At 38.9% G+C, this 17,241-nt stretch overlaps 1 protein-coding gene across 1 annotated transcript in view; it reads right to left on the bottom strand.

The window, feature by feature from the left end:
- CA8 (carbonic anhydrase VIII) overlaps nucleotides 1-17,241 on the bottom strand; it is a 60,610-nt gene that overhangs the window by 32,775 nt on the left and 10,594 nt on the right. Inside the window, exons 2-3 of the mRNA XM_010582961.1 lie at nucleotides 16,917-17,108; nucleotides 12,852-12,976 (exon numbers count right to left, since the gene is read on the bottom strand). Coding sequence (XP_010581263.1) covers nucleotides 12,852-12,976; nucleotides 16,917-17,108 — 317 coding nt within the window. The remainder of the gene's footprint in view (nucleotides 1-12,851; nucleotides 12,977-16,916; nucleotides 17,109-17,241) is intronic.

Below are 17,241 nucleotides of genomic sequence, written 5' to 3'. Positions count from 1 at the left end.
GATCTGCATGTTAAACTATTAGAACATCAGGTTGTGACACTATCATCACTAGGCTTGCTTGAATCTATGTTGCTGCTGCAATCGCCCATTGTACTTTTTCCACTCTCTACACTCTTACTGTTTGCTAAGGAGCTAATTATTATTACAAAAGCTTCTTTCTTCAATGCATGCTGCATCACGTGTAAATTAATCTTCTGGAAAGCTTTGTTCTTTGGTCAGAACTAGGTTATACAGCTATTTCTTGTTAGCTGTGCAACTAGCAATTACAAGCTCCAGAAAAGTCTGCTTAGTCTAGTAATATTACAGGACAAGAAGGCATCTAAAGATGAAAGATATGTTATTGCTCTCATTATCTTCCCAAATCTTATTTCAATTCATATATGCTGAACCTCAGAAGACTAATAGTTAGGTGAATACTGCATCACCACATCTTAACCAGAGTTGCATCTAAAACAAGTTACTCTGGAAATTTTGAGCATATTGCTTTTTGTCATGTTTCTGTCACTGCTGAGAGAGTGGAGCTGAAACTCTGTTTTGATTCCACATAAATGTAAATCTATATCCCTAAGGTAAATTAAAGCTACTTTGGAGCTGCTCTGCTAAAGACTGTAGAGCTAAAAACTGTTCACCTGGACTCACCCAAGTTTGTCAGAGATCGGTATATTCCAGTTTCATTCACAACATGCCATAAAAGCTGAGGAGGGAACAGTACAAATGGGAAACACTGGCTACCAAACTAGGACCAGCATAAAGTCTTTCTCCTGGTTTGAGAGGGATGAAATGAAGCTGAGGATTTCAGCTAGTAATAATGGAAGGCAACACAGCCTAGTCATACAATAACAATGTGTTAATTTCGACAATGCAAATATTGCGTAAACAATATCACAGGAGGACAAAATGTGGAAAAATTGTGTCTTGCCATTATACATGTGCACAAGAATTTATGAGTTGATACTTGACTTGGCACTGAATTGTTTCAGGAAGCAATTGACTAAGGGGCTGGCAGTGACCATAACATACAGTAATTAAGTTCCAAATCCTCACAAGGGGACCAAACCAAGGATATGACCAGGGCACACAGCTTCGAGAAAATTGATTAAAAAAACAGAAAGTTAGTTATTAACAGCCTGAAGGAGAGGTTTAGGAAATTAAAGTTAATGGAATTGATACAGAGGCTGTTTGAAAATATCTTAGGAGAAGCAGGAGTACGTGTACATACTCCATGCCACAAAAAAAGAAACAAAAACCCAGAAGTAACAAAGCCTGCATAGTTAAACATTACAGTTCAGTCAAGGTAAATATGCTTCCTTTGAAAATGCAAATGCAAATAAAAGTAAATGACTAGATCATGAACTCTGGGCAAAATCAAGAAGAAGAGGACAAGGAAGTAGCCAAGGGAGTTAGGTTATTAATCAGTGTACTTGGTTTATGCTTGTAGGCTTGAATTTTTCAATGTTTCTATTGTGGATAGGTGCAAAAATGCCACTGAACTTCAGTAGAAATTAAATCTTTAAAATTTCATATATTGATCATTGTCATGAAAAAATTACATAAAGGGAACTCTGAGCCTATCTTTGAAAGTAATACTAATTTCGGTACTAAGACAAACAAGCTGAAAGCAGCACCAAGAAACACAGATACAACACTGTTAGCATTAAACACCTCCTGATTAATATAATGTGGGAGAAGGGAAAGCACAGCTTCTGCTGAACTTCTGCTTGTTACAATTTATTGAAAGTGTTAAAGATCTAGCAGGTCTAGCCTGTGGGTTAACCGTCAGGCTCCAAGTATGTACAGAACAAGATGACATTCCCTGAACAAAGAAGTCTGTAATCTAAAATCAGAGAAATTAGGTGCAAACAAATCAAGCTGGAGCAGAGTACAAGGTATCCTGGAGATACTGTTTAAACAACTTCGCAGTCACAGTGTGAGATACTACATGTCTCAGGCCAAAAGCCAAATTCACAGCTAGAACATGCAGAAGAAATGCTTGACTGGGACATCGGGGTAGTCCAGAACCCTTGCTGACTGGTGCTCTCCTCTCCATGAACATCTTTGAAAGAGGGCAGAACTGTAACGTGGCTGTAAATAAAATTATTTTAGTTGGATCATAAAAGGAAGGGTTACAAAGACACCTTCCAAAATCTATTCTGTTTCCGAAAAGCCAGCCAAGCAACACCAAAAGTAACCTAGGCAATTGTGTGACATACCTTCAGGTGTGCCACTGAAAAGGTAAGGAATAGTGGGACTACTGAATTATTTGCAGCATCTCAGGAAACACTCTCACAGTTGCTGTGGAAAATTGCTTGTGCTAAAGAAGTATCTACATTGGTAAGCCATACTGAAAAAGAGTAATAAAAACATTGCAACATCTAATATTAAACAGGAATTTGTGTTCCCTTTGAACAGTCTAATCACACGCAGTAGCCTCATTTCATGTAAGGCAAAGAACTACTGGTCCATGGCAAAAATGAAATTAACAGCAGGAAGTACTGATGTATATGGAAAGACTCAAAAGACTACAGCTATGAAGAGTAAATTAAAAAGAAAAGTAATGGGAACCATAAAAAATCCAACTGAGTGGTCTTCTTTCTGTTCCGGCAAAAGAAGCCAAAAGGTTAAAAAAGAGAAAATTAATTTAAATTTAATAAAAAAAGGAAAAACAGGTCAAATCTTGTGTCCCTCTTCTAACCAGAGATGGACTAATGCTTCAGAAAGAGGCTTCAGTTCCACCGTATACAAGGTTAGGAAACAGGAAGGGGACACAAGGAGGATGACACGAAGCCAAACATCAGAGCAGTTCTCTCAGCACTCACAGGAAGGCAAGACACAGGCATAAACTATCTATATGGTTAATGCAACCACAACACCAATCTCTTTATCTATCTTAAGTTTCTGGGAAGGACACCAATCTGCAAAAAGCTTTGCAAACCCCACCTAGACCCCTTTTGTTCAGGCCTTGAACCAAAGATCAAAATATCTCCTTGTTTGCCCACAGAAGCTGCATACATGTACATTAGCTCACCTGCTTCTTAGGAAAATCATTGTCAAAACATCGAAAGGTATAGCAGAAACTGAGGATGCTTTAATTTGTAATTTGTGCGTATATATTTTTTCTTCCCATTTGAAAGCACAAGCTCTGCTTATTTCTACTGGCACGCACAGGAGATGAAAAGAAAACAGGAATTTATAAAAAATTAACATTTTTCAAACTGTAATAAAAGTATACAGGCTAAGAAAAGGAATGAAAAAGGCAAAATACCCTTGTTTCTAGATTGCTGACTATCAATATCAACCTAATCAGTAAGAAAACGAAAAGCTACAAAGTTATTACTGCCAGATTCATAGGTCAGGCTCTTCACTGTGCCAAGTTTCTACCCAGTGTGTGAAGCAAGGAGCACCACAGAGCAGGTTATTGTTCCCTGATACCAAGTCTGGCCCCAGCGAACAAGTAGGCTGAGGTGCCCTGGGTCTGCCCTTACCTGTGCTAACAGGAACAAATATATATTCAAGCCTTTCTTTTTCCTTCCCTTGAACTATGAAGGCCAGGAAGGAAAAAGCAAGCATTTTAATGCAGGACTATCCAGCCTGCTTTTACTCTGGATTCTTGCCAGCTTGAGTGGGTGTTTGTGTATGTCTGCATGTGCTTTTACAGCTCCACAGTTAGAAAAAGCAAGCTTGGAAAAAGGAGTGGCCCTTGATGAATAGTTGATGATATTACAAACTAACAATGCCATCAAGAAGACAGAAAACACAAAGTGCTATGGGTTAAGTATTTAATTCTGGAAGTGTTGTTTATATGATTAAGCATTTAATATAAGCATGTCCAATTGCACAAAGTATTGGCTGCAATCTGTTGTCTTGGATTTAAAACCAGACTGTTCATACATAGAAGGATTTAAATAGCGATTTAATTTTCAACAATAGATTCTCTAATGAAGGCAGAACAAAAACCACTCCTTCCCTGCTACTTTACTAAGTTTTATTAATAACTGATTTGAATCTCACAGTTCCCTGTGTTTCAAAGCTAAGGGTCTCTCTAAAGAGATGAGAATCTGCAGCTGCATATTACCTTCTTAAGCCATAATCTTGACTGTTCTCCAGTGAGCAGTTGCTCTTCCATACTATACTCCTCTAGGAAGCTCAGTCAGGTTTTTTTCTGTAATGTTGGCTAAGCTTCTGTTGAAATAATAAACTTCGTTATGCATCTTCAACAGCTTTCTCTTGAATTGCAAGTTTGCAGATTGCATGATGGTGTTATACTTTTCTCCTCTCCCATAGTTCCATAAACTCTGCAAATTTTGTTAAACTTCAACTGTTGTCCTGTCCAGTTCATTACATGGCTTAATGCTGGCACAGCGAGAAGGCAGGAATACCAGTGAGACTATCTCATTGGCAACACTGTAGTCTACGGACTAGGGCATCAGATAGCCCTGTGGTTAAATTGCTGAACTGGGATTTACAACCTAAGTTAGGTATTTTGGTACTACAGAGTCTGAAAGTCTTACTAGAATTCAAGCATCTAGGAATCATGAGTCTGTTCTCTGTCAGTTCTGAAAAAGGCATCATGCATGACCATGGCCAAACAATTTAATCCCTTTGAACTTGTTTTCTACCAGTTTGTTGGCAATAGCAGAACTTGTCTCCCTCGCACTGATGTTTTAAGGATTACATTATTTGTGCTTGTGAAGCACTCAGGCATGACAGCAAATACCTGTGGAAGCCTTCAAAGGTTTTCAGCTCTTAGATTATCTGCAAGTTTCATCCTTTTTAAGAGCCATGCATGCACCATTAGCACAAATAACATAAAATTTTGCGTTTAGCATCAGAAAGCTATTATCTCTCTCTCAGAGCAGTCACTCATGAACTGGGGCCAGTCTAGGAACTGGTCCTGACTCAAGCATGCAGTGTGGAAAACGACAAAATAAGGAATCTCCTTTCCCAGCTTCTTCCACAAGTGACAGGTCTCTTAGACAGAACAACAGATAGGCCTAGTGGTTAGGGCAAAGTGCCAAGGAAAATCAAACAGGAAAACCAAGGCACCAGGAAACCGAAACAAGATGTGAGCACAGTGCCAGCAATGATCATGGCAGAAATTAGAAAATTATGTACAACCGAAGCAAATCACGTCAAGGGCATACAGCCAAGAAAAATAGCAAGGAAGAGACTTGAGCAGCCATCTTGTTGCACTCAAACCTGGGTTTAAATCCTCTTCAGAAGTCCCATCTTCTATGTGACTACACAAGCTCTTCTCCCACAGCAGGGAGAAAACATAAGTAGCCATCTTGTTAGAGTTGGGAATGGGATTTGCAATATCACAACAGCAGCCTCTATATCCATGAGTACAAGCACTGTCACCAAGGCACTGTATGAGCAAGTAGAGTAAGGAGAAGGCAAAGCTGTGATTCTGCTCAAGGCGTGGAAAAGATTCACATCTTTTTAAAAAGTATCAGAGGCTATACTGTTTCCATCGCAGACAGGGACTGCTGAGCTATATTGTTCAAGGTTACTTGCCTGCCTCCACAAGGATGCAGCGCCACCAAACCTGGTACTACAGGCTGCGACTGAACATTGCATCTTAGCCCAGCACGACTGCAAGAAAATTTGGTGCAAAATGTCTATTACAGGTGAAGCGCAAAGGCTGTCTGCAACTTCTGGCAGAACTAAACCAATAAGCTGAGATAAGACGGAATAGCGAGCCCAGACAAGGGCTCCCCTCATGAGTCAGTCCTTCTCTTCTCATTCTCATTTCCTTCACCCAACTTCTCTCCACCTGTGACATTTCTCCTCAGAAGAGTTTCTCCTATTCCTATTTTTCCTATTTCTATTTTCCTGTTCCTACAAATCCCAGTCATTTGTAGTTTGGACCATTTATTTCTTAAAAGAATACTGAAATTCCCCATCCTGGTAGAAGTTAGAAATCACAGACTATTGCAACTGCCACCTGAAAAGAGTTTTAGGTGCATATGAGCCATGAAGGTTCTCCACACACAACTGGCTCTAAATAAGATAACTCTTAAAAGAGAGACAAAAGGCTAAATAGGCTTCAGTATAGACTGTTAATGCCACTCTTTGACCTGGTGTCTGGCAGCTTGTGTCTTCCACAATCCAATAAATAAATTGCAGATTTTGCACAGAAGGGAAATCACATTTGCTGCCTCTGAAGATGTGTACAGTTCTTCCACAGAGCTTAACTGAGCATTTCTCAGGCACTAGCCAAGCTAAAAGCATGTTTGTGCTAGCACACCGGCCCATTTTTGTACCTGCTTTTTTCATGAATCCACAATACAAAGCACACAGATGTATTCCCTGCAAAATTCAAACTATATGGGACTGAGCAAAACAAGGGCCAATCCAAGCTCATATTGACAAATTACCTAGAAACAAAGTATACTTCAGAGACTGCATGTGCCTATTTAGGTCAAATTAACCCTCAACCACATTAAAGATATAATGCTGAAAGAGCTTAGCAACTAGCAATCTCAAGAGTCATAAGCTGCTCATGTGTGCTTTTACAATGATGGTAATTTTGTTTTTATCTTATTGCTGGTTTTCTGTTTCCTAGTATACTGGGAGGGGACAAAGGCTTCTCAGCTTTGTACCACTACAAAAAACCCAAACAGCAGTCACATCAATTAGGGGACCGCAGGGTGTTCGGTACATAGAAAAATGCAGAAAAATACTTAAACACCTGCACATATGGGGCTAGGGTCCCACGTAATACAATTCACTGACAGCCCTGAAATTGGTGCTAGGACCAATTTTGCCCATGGAGTGCTGTGTAAAGCTAAGTATTATTGTTATGTTTGTAAATGGCGTCTCCATAATGTGCAAAAAATTGTTTCTGTATAAATCATTGTAGACTTGGAAAACAAAACTGAAAACATCTGCTTAGATATTGGCCTGATTTTCCTGTGTTTCTCCACAATTCTGTCCTCAAAAATTAGATAATGTCCAATGGGCATATCTACTTTAAACTATTATTAATTTGTTATTCATAACCTGTCAAGAATATAGCTATTACATGAATGTCATCATTTTCTTCTAAGATGCACTGTTTTAACCACAGCTCACAGTATTCATCTGCAATGATTCCAAAATTTAGAAAATTGTCCAAGCCTTTGAGTAACAAGTTAATTCTCCACCAGAAAACTTGGATAATTTCTGAGCAGAGCTCCAGACCGCAGCACGAAGCTACGTAACCCTTCTGGAATCAGTTCTTCTTGCCTCCTGTTAAATTCATGACTGCCTAAACAAGATATTCTTCATTCATAGGTCTTGTACTGCCAAAGTGAGCGGAATGAATTTTTTTTTTTTCACAAGCAGGTAATTAATGCAATCAGCTAAAGGCAACAGGATTTACTCCTTGGTTTGAAACCTTTTCTTTTAGGTTTTATGACTGGGATCATAGTCCCATTAAAGCTACTGGCAAAAATCCACAGATATCAGAACTGAGCTCACATATTAGAAACCACTGTCACTATGGATTAAATCCTGCTTGCCATTCATGCCTATCCAGATCCATTGCAGTTTGTAAGTCTCTGCATAAAAAGGGAGAGACATGCTTGCATGCACACTATCCCTCAGGCCTTCTATTACAATTAAAAATACTCTATTTTTTAATCCAAATATTTTGCTAACAAGCTAATAAGAAACTGATTAAAACAGATGGCAAGATTAAGTAACATTGGCAAAGAATATTAAAAGTTGGCAAAGAACAAATTTCTGTGTTGAAAGCATGACACCTCCCCTCAAGAAATGCCAGAAAGGGGATGCACAGTGTGCAGGTATCTGAGTTCAGAGCCGGGCACAGAGAAATCCCCACACTGAAGACTGTAAAGACTTGAGTAGACAAATGCAATGTGAACAGCCTAACCTGAAGCCCTAAAGCTGTTCACTCTCTTTGATGAGATCCTTAGGCAGGCACCATTGCACATTAACAAAGGAAAACTTAATGGTTTAAATCAGATCAAGCGTAGGATATGTTTTTTGCATTATATTTAACTTCATTCCAGCAGGTATTTCAGTAACTCTGAAAGAGTCTACAGAATGAATTAGTCTGCTCTTCATTACACGACAGAAAGGAGTATCTTTTTTTCCTGTACAGAACTGATTCTCATCCTTCAGGCAACTGGATTTACTTCTGTTCTACTCAAAAACTGTACGACAGACAATAATACAGTTTTTAATCTTCCTGCACATCTTGGAAACATTTTTAAATGATTTTCTGCCAATCCTCTTCTGCTGAGAGCTTTCACATGGTTCACAGCTAATATAATCCTACATTCTAAAGAGGATGGATTACAGAGAATTATCCTCCCAGTTATATTACAAGTGGTGAAAGGAACCTTTTTATTTTGTCAGATACAGTTTTATTTCAGAGCAGTGGCCTGGAAATAACTGTTCCCTTATGCTCAGATTGTGCCTTTGGTCACACCACCACTTGGGTAACTACAAGGACGAGACACCTTTAAGGCATAATTTTCCCTGTTTCCCTTCACTTCAGAAGTAGTGAAAATATTTTTTTTCTCCATAAAACAGCACTGATGCCGTCATATGGTTCACTTTCTCCTGCTGTCTTTCCTGTCTTTTTTAACTGTAAGTTGATTCAGCCTGGTACTATAGTATGCAGTATTTATACAGAGATTAGGTACAGTGGGACTCCATTTTTAGCTGCCACTATTTTAACTTTGTTAACAACAAAAAAAATAGCAGTAATTTGCTATTTCTGTCCCCCTCCAGCTCCCTGTTACACACCAAAGGTAAGGGAGACAGTCAGAGTTTCATTAGATCTTCATTTGTTCTTCCTCCTTCTCCAATCCATACTCTTGGCATGAAGGAGAAGAATAAAGGTATCAATCAAATCAGTCCTCTCTTTCTTACACCTAAATCAGGTTCAGATAAATCACATGTGTAAGTGTGTATTTTACTGCTCTGTGGAAAAGGGCACTGTGAAGCACAATCTAATCTTTGGTACCTTGTTCCATTTGCTGGCAAGAAACATTCTTCTCAATGTTAAGACCATTACTAAATATTTAGCACAAGCAGTGGCCAAAGTAACTTGGGCCAAAAGGCAAAGTAACACTGTTTACGTGCAGTAGAAGTACTTGGTGAGAAAGATTTCTGGAGAAAGTTGCACAAATGTCTCCTTTGAATTTCTGGCCAAAAGGCAAGAATGGCTTTCATGCTCTTGTTTTCATGGAGCAGAGAGAGGAGTGTTGTACCAATATCTACAGCCCTCTGCTTTTCCCTTGTTTAAATAAAGACGTGTTCCATTATTTACCTTTGACAACTATTTATTGTTTTGTCCTGCTTTCCTGACGGATTGCAAACACAGATGTTTCAGTGAAAATGATAACACTGGTCTATTACTGTCAACATTCTGGTTTCTTCAGTCAAGGAAGGTGGAAAACACATCTTTGCTGAACTTCATATAATAATAAAAATAACAACAAACTCAGCCTCCAAGCCACATGAACAATGTTTTTCGACAGTATGAATTATTTCAAGAAGTTGTTCCTGAGGTTACATAAGCTTAGTAGTCTAACCCATTTCACGATGAACCTATATATCCTAACCACGTGCAAAGGCCCCAGCTGTCTAGTAAGAAATAACAGATTTTTGCACTAAGAGACAAAGGATTATTACCCAACTAATACAGGATATTGCCTAATTTCTATAAAAGCAGTTATGGTATCAAAGGTGAAGAGACTAAGAAAGTAACTGAAGAGTGTTCTTCCAAACTTTGAAAAGTAACAGTCTTTTTTAAAGTCATCCTTTACAAAGATCATTACACTGATAATCTGCAGCTGTTCCACAACTATTTGGTCCAATGTAATAAAATAAAGTCTTACAGTCTTCAGTCTTAAAAAACAGACTGCTGCTCCAGTCAATAAATAGTCTTAGTCATCTCAGATAGATCTCTTCAAACTCAAAGTTGGTTTCTGTAGAACTGCTCAGGTTTTCTAATAGTGTAATAGTTGAGTATATTAATCTGGGCCTAGTTTGTTGTATTGTTAATGTACCTACTTAAACCAAGCATTTATGTTCTCATACTACTGCTTATCCCCTTCACTTGTCTCTCTCCCACAAAGAGAGGAGAATTTAAAATTCTTATTTGCTTTGTAAATCATTTCTAGTTTCTTAGGAAAACGTCCTACTAGATTTGCTGCAGTGGCAGAAGATCCAAACTTATGCACTTGGTGCTCAACATATTTGTAGGCATGCATTTGTGCACAAACAACTGCCAGCTTATTTTGTATGTAGTACAGGACAAAAGTATAAACTACACCAGACTGCTTGTATATAGCCAAAATAAGCACCCATTCCTGTTTGTGTTCAGTAACTAACAAACCCAGCGAAAATCAAGCCCAATATGCGTTCAGAATATGGTGATTTCCAACAACTGTATAAACCAATGCTAATGTTAAAAGTTAAGAAAATAAGATTTCCTGGTCTCTTGATCAAAATGATTGCTCTCCACAAAAAAAAATTAGATGGGGCAATCCCTGGAATGGAAACAGAACATCTTCCATTCTGGAGTCTCAGGTGTACTACTTCCTAAACATTTATAGTGGTCATAAGCACCTGTTTTATTATTGCTCAAGTATAATACTTGATTTGGACAATTTGAGATGGATTTAATATAGCAGCTCTTTGTGCCTATAGCAGAAGGAAATGCAGCTCATCTGTCAAACAAACTGGCCTCCACATTCTTGCAACATGAGGCAGAAGATGATGAACTGGCTCAGCCAATACACCTGTGTACAGCTGACCTTGGATACAACAAGCTATGCTGTCATTTTCTGCCAGAAGAATTAATCTGCATAAGGATCTGTTTGCAAAATTAAGCATTCACACTGTATTTAAAGTGTATTATGAGTCAATTCTTTTCCTGCTACAGAATTTTTGCATCAGTAATTATTTCTTGGAGATCAGAGTCTAGCTGAAAGCTGCTTAGATGCAAGAGACGAGATAACACCGTCTTGCTCATCTCCTGGTGATGTTCTTCAACTGTGCCAGAATTCTGTTTGTGCAGCTGCCATGCTACTTTTAAAGTAGGTGAAGAATGAAATCCCTTCATGGCTGATTAAGTTTGTTGTTTTGCATCTCTGGGTCAAGTATATTTTTCTCTGGACTGATTTGGAGTAGAGAATTCTGAGGTTTCTGCAGATTATCAATAGACTGTTCCCACATACCACCAAGACTGTTTGCAAAGTGGTCCTTAATAAACAAGGAGACAGGAGACCCTGACAGACTCCCAAGTACAGTTCTCAACATAGTTCACATCAATATTTCTTGATCACCACATGCTGGATCAGCCTTGAGGAAAAGCACTAAGCAGAGCTGTTTCATAATGAACTACTTCCTGCCTCAGGGGAACACTGCAGTATCCTGAAGGTCTTACTGCCCATATAAATCATTTTCTATATACTATGCCAGGTAATCAGGATGCAGAGGTGATTCCTGTGCTTTCCCTTTGGTTGATGAGTCTTCCCCACTCAAGTAGTTCTCCTGCATTGCTAGGATCTGCCTGAAATCAAGTTGCAAAGAAGATCTACATGTAGATGTGGCACTTAGGGCCATGGTTTAGTGCTGGACTTGGCAGTGTTAGGTTTATGGTTGGACTCGATGATCCCAAAGGTCTTTTCGAATCTAAATGATTCTATGATTCTATGATCTGCCTCAACTCAACCTGCAAAGCCCCTGTTTTGATGGACCAGTGCAAAATAGCAAACAGCAGAAACAACAACTCTTAAAGAAAGTACCTGAACAACCCTAAGAATTAGATTGATGGTGTAAGTCCACAAGCTTTTTACACTTAGCTCTGCAATAGCTGCTCTAATACTTTTTACATCCTTTTCCATAAAGCAGTTCTATTCCTAGCTACTATTTTCTAGTGGCCTAGCGCTCATGAATACAGTGCTACAATAACAAATTTCCTAGCACTGGACAACACAGAGAAAAAGGAAACAGTTTCAGGCTTGTGAGGGACTATGATAGATAAATAAGGCAAAAATAATTCAAAGAACTTTGAAAAAATCTTGAGTTTCTTTAAAACCAATACTGCACAACAAATTAAATAACAGATGCAAAGCTGAAGTCACCAAACATCAGGGTTGGTATCTGTTAAAAGTAGTCTTGCAGCCCAGGGTCTAAGGGATACTCCAAGCCACTCCTTGACAAGTGTAAGCAATGTGACAGTGGGAAGTGAAGCGATATTATGAATGGCTGCTGGAGAGCAGGAGAAATAGATCCCAGCAGTCTGGGTTGCCTAGGATCCCAAACTGACGCCCCATGAACAGCTGAACTTTTTCAGGCTGCATTATCACTTTGCTTGTGTTTCAAGATTTTGCAATTCATTGAGATATTATAGAACATAGCCACGAATATCACATAATCTTCAATTTTCAGGTATGTAAAGCTATTTCATTAACAAATTGCTCTACACTTACTCCAAATTTACCTAAGTTGTTATTATTCACCATGGAAATATTTCCAGTGCCTAGTTCTCCCCATCTATAGCTATTAGTCAAGGTGACATAGGAAGTGTTGAAACAGCAGATCTTGTTAGAACACTAATATTATTAAGACAGAAGTTAATAATTCTGCAAGTTAACTTTATGACCAATTAATCATACAATGTGATGAGTGCTGGAGGCATTTTATTCCAGATGCATATCCTAATCTACCTGCACTAAAGCACAGCTCAGCAAGGCAGCTTTGTGGTTGAAATACAAAGCAATAAAATGCTGAGTTAAAAGAAACTCTTTTGAACTACCAAGAACTCAGGCTATGAATTAAAATCTTTTGCATTTAGCAGGTGTTGTGCAATGCAGTGTAACTCTTACCTCCATGGGAAAAGCCTTAAAATTAACTGTGTGCTCAGAACCACGCTGGTTTTCTCTCCCCCAGTGAAATCGAACATCATGTAGTTCAAACTCATGTCCTCGAGGTAATGGTCCCCCTATTAGCACTGGGAAAGAAGACAAATGGTAAGGAACTTGGCTTTCAAAGCAGACAAGCCACTGAATATATTCTCCAAATACAATGGGGATATTGTTGCAAGCTTCTTTATTATCAGCCGTACTAGAAAGGAGACGAGTAAAGTTGACAGACTTGACATCTTCACTTTTGAAGTACCAGGCAGGTACAGAACACGAATTCAGGCAGTTATGAACAACAGTGAAATTGCTGTCATGCTGCACTCTTTGTTTTATGAGACAGAACAGCTGGTCATAACACGAAATAAAAACATTGTACCTTTATCAGTCAGAAGAGGGAATATGTTTATTGCTCTTATCAAGACAGTAGCTTTGTGCTCAAAACAGATGGCAGGGGTTCTGAATTGAACTGGTAACTACCTCCAACTTGTCCGAATGCTTCATTTCCGTCACTTATATTTGTTATGAGTCACAGAAATGGATAGAAAACTTTTGATTGTCAATATTTTGCTAGGTAAAGGTGTTCAGTCATATACCACCTGTCAGGCTTCTGAGATACAGAATGCCTCCATATCCAAATATAATCAAGCGTACACACAGGAGCAACAACATACCTCATTTACTTAAAAACAGCTTCTAGGCAGCCATGGCTTTTTTTTACTTCAGTTTTTTAAACATCTGGAATTTCTTAAAAGCATCTGTCCTCAATTGCAACACACACACAAAAAATTTATATAGTAGCTTGATACTTTTGCATTAATAGAGACTTCCACCATAAGTAGTAAAAGCAAGCAATTGTACTTGTGAGGCCCAATCTACTTTGGAATTAATCAATGGAAACATTTTGCCCAGGGATTTCTGAATCTGCTTCAGATCAAATATTACTCCACAAGCTGTAGGTAACTTCCCACTGAAAACATTGAATACTGGCTTCTAGGCAGGGCTGGATTTTACTTAAGGGCATTCACAGTCTTCCCCAGAATCCACTAAATTCTAGCTTGCGTTTAAATGACTTTGAATTGATCTTTCACAATCTCTGATAATTGATAAGGATTATTTAATTGCATAACCTACAGCTTTAGAGAATTAAAGTTCCATAATATAAAGTTATTTTGACACACAAACTAAATAGCCTTAGTTTGGAGCACAAGACATAGTGTAATACTAAAACATAATTTAGCAATTGAATCATATTGCAACTGTACAAACACAAAAACAAAAGTACAGAACTATAAAAAACTGAAAGAAAACTATCAGTTACGGTTTTCATAAGCAATTACACTAGAGAAAAAAGTAAAATATTCCAATTAATCCCCCTCTAATAATTCTTCATAACTAATCTAACAGCTAGTAGGGTTTCTAAAATGAAATGTCCTAAATGTAGTTACAGATTCAGATTTGCTTCTTAAACTTGCTTTATCTATATTCTATCTATACCTACATCCTATAGGGAAAATCTACAGATCTGGTGAACATTGGGGGAAACAACCAATTGAAGTATTTAGGGAAATGTGGACAAACAAAAAGAAACATGATACTCAATTAGTGCTATTTCTTAGGAAAATGGAGCTTTTTCTCTGTTTTAAAATATTGCCTCCAGAGAAACTGTAACTAGAACAAATGTTCTCTATATGGTGTAGTTCTGCACCTCCAGGAGCTTCAAAGAGTTTATTTCTGAGGCTTAAGTTACAACACTGATCCCATGATAAAAGTATTTCAATGCATGAAGCATGTTTATCTTTCCTTTGCCTTTCATCAAACCTTGATCCTTGTCAATGCATGAAACATGTTTAACTTCACTTTGCCTTTCAGCAATTTTTGATCCTCATTAGAAAATGATCCTAAAACCATCATCCACTGTGCAATCCACTGCTGGCTTAAAAGAAGTCTCTGTTAGCAGGATATCCTCTAAAGCATTTTTCAATATACAATTCCATTACACAGTTGGTCATGCTTCTTCCACCTAATGCATAACACATGTACGATGATCAAACTGGAAGCAGCCTGTGAAAATGTTTGCAATTAAATAATGAGAAGGATTTGGGAATTCCAGATGGACTGCGTGTCCTGAATTAAAGGATAAAATCAATCACCAGGAATGACAAATTGATTTTTAATATGTATCTTAATCAGTTTACTTTTTTCCACAAAGAAGTTTTTCTTTGACTGTTAACATTACAGTAGATGAGGATCTCTTGCACATTAATTGGACAGAGTTTCAAAAGCACTTAGTGCTCAACAGTTCCCATTAAAATAATCTGGCTAAATGGATTTGTCATCAGAGATCCCCTGTGAGGAAAAGAAGCTGCAGGAGTTTCCGCAGTCCCTGAAAACTGGCCAGAATACTAGGTCAAACACAGCTTATTAACTCTTTTCTCTTCTTGGTAGGGATAACAAATGTTGTCTTCCCCCTCCCAAAAATGGAAAAATTATCCCCAGTTTACAAATAGAGAATGGGAAATTATGTAACATGAAAACTAAGGAAAAGCTGAAACTAAAACAAGATTTCCTAAATCATAATTCCATACCTCAGTCATAAACTTTTATTCTATTTCACATTTTCTTATATTTCAAGACTCATCAGTCTGGCATCATGCTGCATTCAAGTTTAAAAAGTAGTCTTTCCTTCTCCTAAGTCTCCAATGGTTTTGCACATACATGCATTTAGGTGTGTTGGTCCCATCTTATTAATTATTGCTACTAAGTTACAAACTGCCCCTGGGAAAGGTAGAGTTGAAGGAGTTGCATTTTGGCATGCAAGCAATGACATCATTTGCAGATGCTCTCACTTCCTCCACAGGAGAATTCAAGAATTTTCCTGATCCTGCAGAAAGACCTTGAGTCCTTGGGAAAAAGCTCTGCTTCTGATACAGGCAGTAAAACTGACTGGAAGTACAAAATTTCTACTCTATTGCAAATCTGCAAAATTCTGTAGAAAGAAATGTTCTGTGTTGCAATAATACATGGAATTTATCATGGAAAGGAAATTATAAAGGAAAGCATCATTAGTAAAATAACAAACCCTTCCTTTTTAAAAAATTCAGTGTAAAACTGAACTGACTCCCTCACTTTCAGCACAGCTGTAGCTCCCAGGACTACTGGGATCTCAGAAGGAAAAAAAAATTGGAATGTCTCACGGTTTGACAATGTTCGGCTGTTTGAATGCCCCCCAAAGGTTGTTACTAGCTAAGATTGGTTAGAATAACTTGGATACTCTTCCAAACACATGGTAAGAACTACCACCCTGCTGGAAAGCACAATGGACTTTTTTTTTCCCTACTTTCTTGACAGTTGTCTCCTTCAGACAGAATAGTTTACTCAGATGAAACGTCTGAATGAGATACTGCAATTTCACTTAAGCTGGAATTGTTTCTTTTATTATTTGCTTCTAATTCTTATTTGATGAATGACACAAAAAAAACCCCAAAACTTTAAGAAATGAGGACCGCTTCGCTACCTGCTCTTCATCAACATTGTAAGCATGTATAACTGGAGTATCTATCTTAAGCTGCCAAATTCTGTAGTTAGTACTCAGAACCCACTCAAATTAATGGAAAAAGCTCTTTTAACTTACATGGTCTTCAGACCAAGGACAAATTTTGCCAGCTGTACAACGCAGTTTGGCATCACGCTGTCTTAGTGATAGTCTGGACTGCTTCTGAACGCAGACAGCTGTTAATGCCAGTGCATTAGATGACACCACCACAGGAGGAGATTCTGGACATGCTCTGAAGCAATCTGACTTACCATCCAGTTTGGCGTTGAAACTTGCAGTTCCCATTGCTCAGCTTACTCCTTTTCCTGCTGAAGTCAACAGCAAGAACACTCTTACCCGCCGCAGGGCATGCCGAATGAGCACAACCGCTCGCTGCTGGGAACAGCTGCTGCTCCTATGCTCGGGGCCACACGTACAGCGAGTCTTAAGGAAACGCAAGCTTTAGCGGGGAAAGCAAAGGCCGTGTTTCGGCATACCTGATTTTGACTTCAGGGCAATCTGAATCGAATGCCCGTCGTTGATCACTTCGCAGTCACGACACACTACGTAGTTTGGCGACAAGCGCACCTCCAGGAGCGAGGGGTCATACTTAGCTTCTCTCGAGTTCAAGTTAATAGGCGACTGGTACTCCCCGTTAGCGTCCGGAAAAATCAGCCCCCACTCCACTCCTGAGACACAAGGGAAAGCCGTTACGGGGAGACCCGGCACCCGGCGCTGCACGGCGGCTTCCCGGGACAGCCAGACCCTCCCCGCCCTCACCGACCGCCTCGCTGCTGCCCACCGGCGCGGGAAGGCGCGGCG

This window comes from Haliaeetus leucocephalus, unplaced genomic scaffold (assembly GCF_000737465.1).
Source record: "Haliaeetus leucocephalus isolate CR32 unplaced genomic scaffold, Haliaeetus_leucocephalus-4.0 Scaffold858, whole genome shotgun sequence".
NCBI classification, from domain to species: domain Eukaryota; kingdom Metazoa; phylum Chordata; class Aves; order Accipitriformes; family Accipitridae; genus Haliaeetus; species Haliaeetus leucocephalus.
This window is presented reverse-complemented; position numbering and strand designations above follow the sequence as displayed.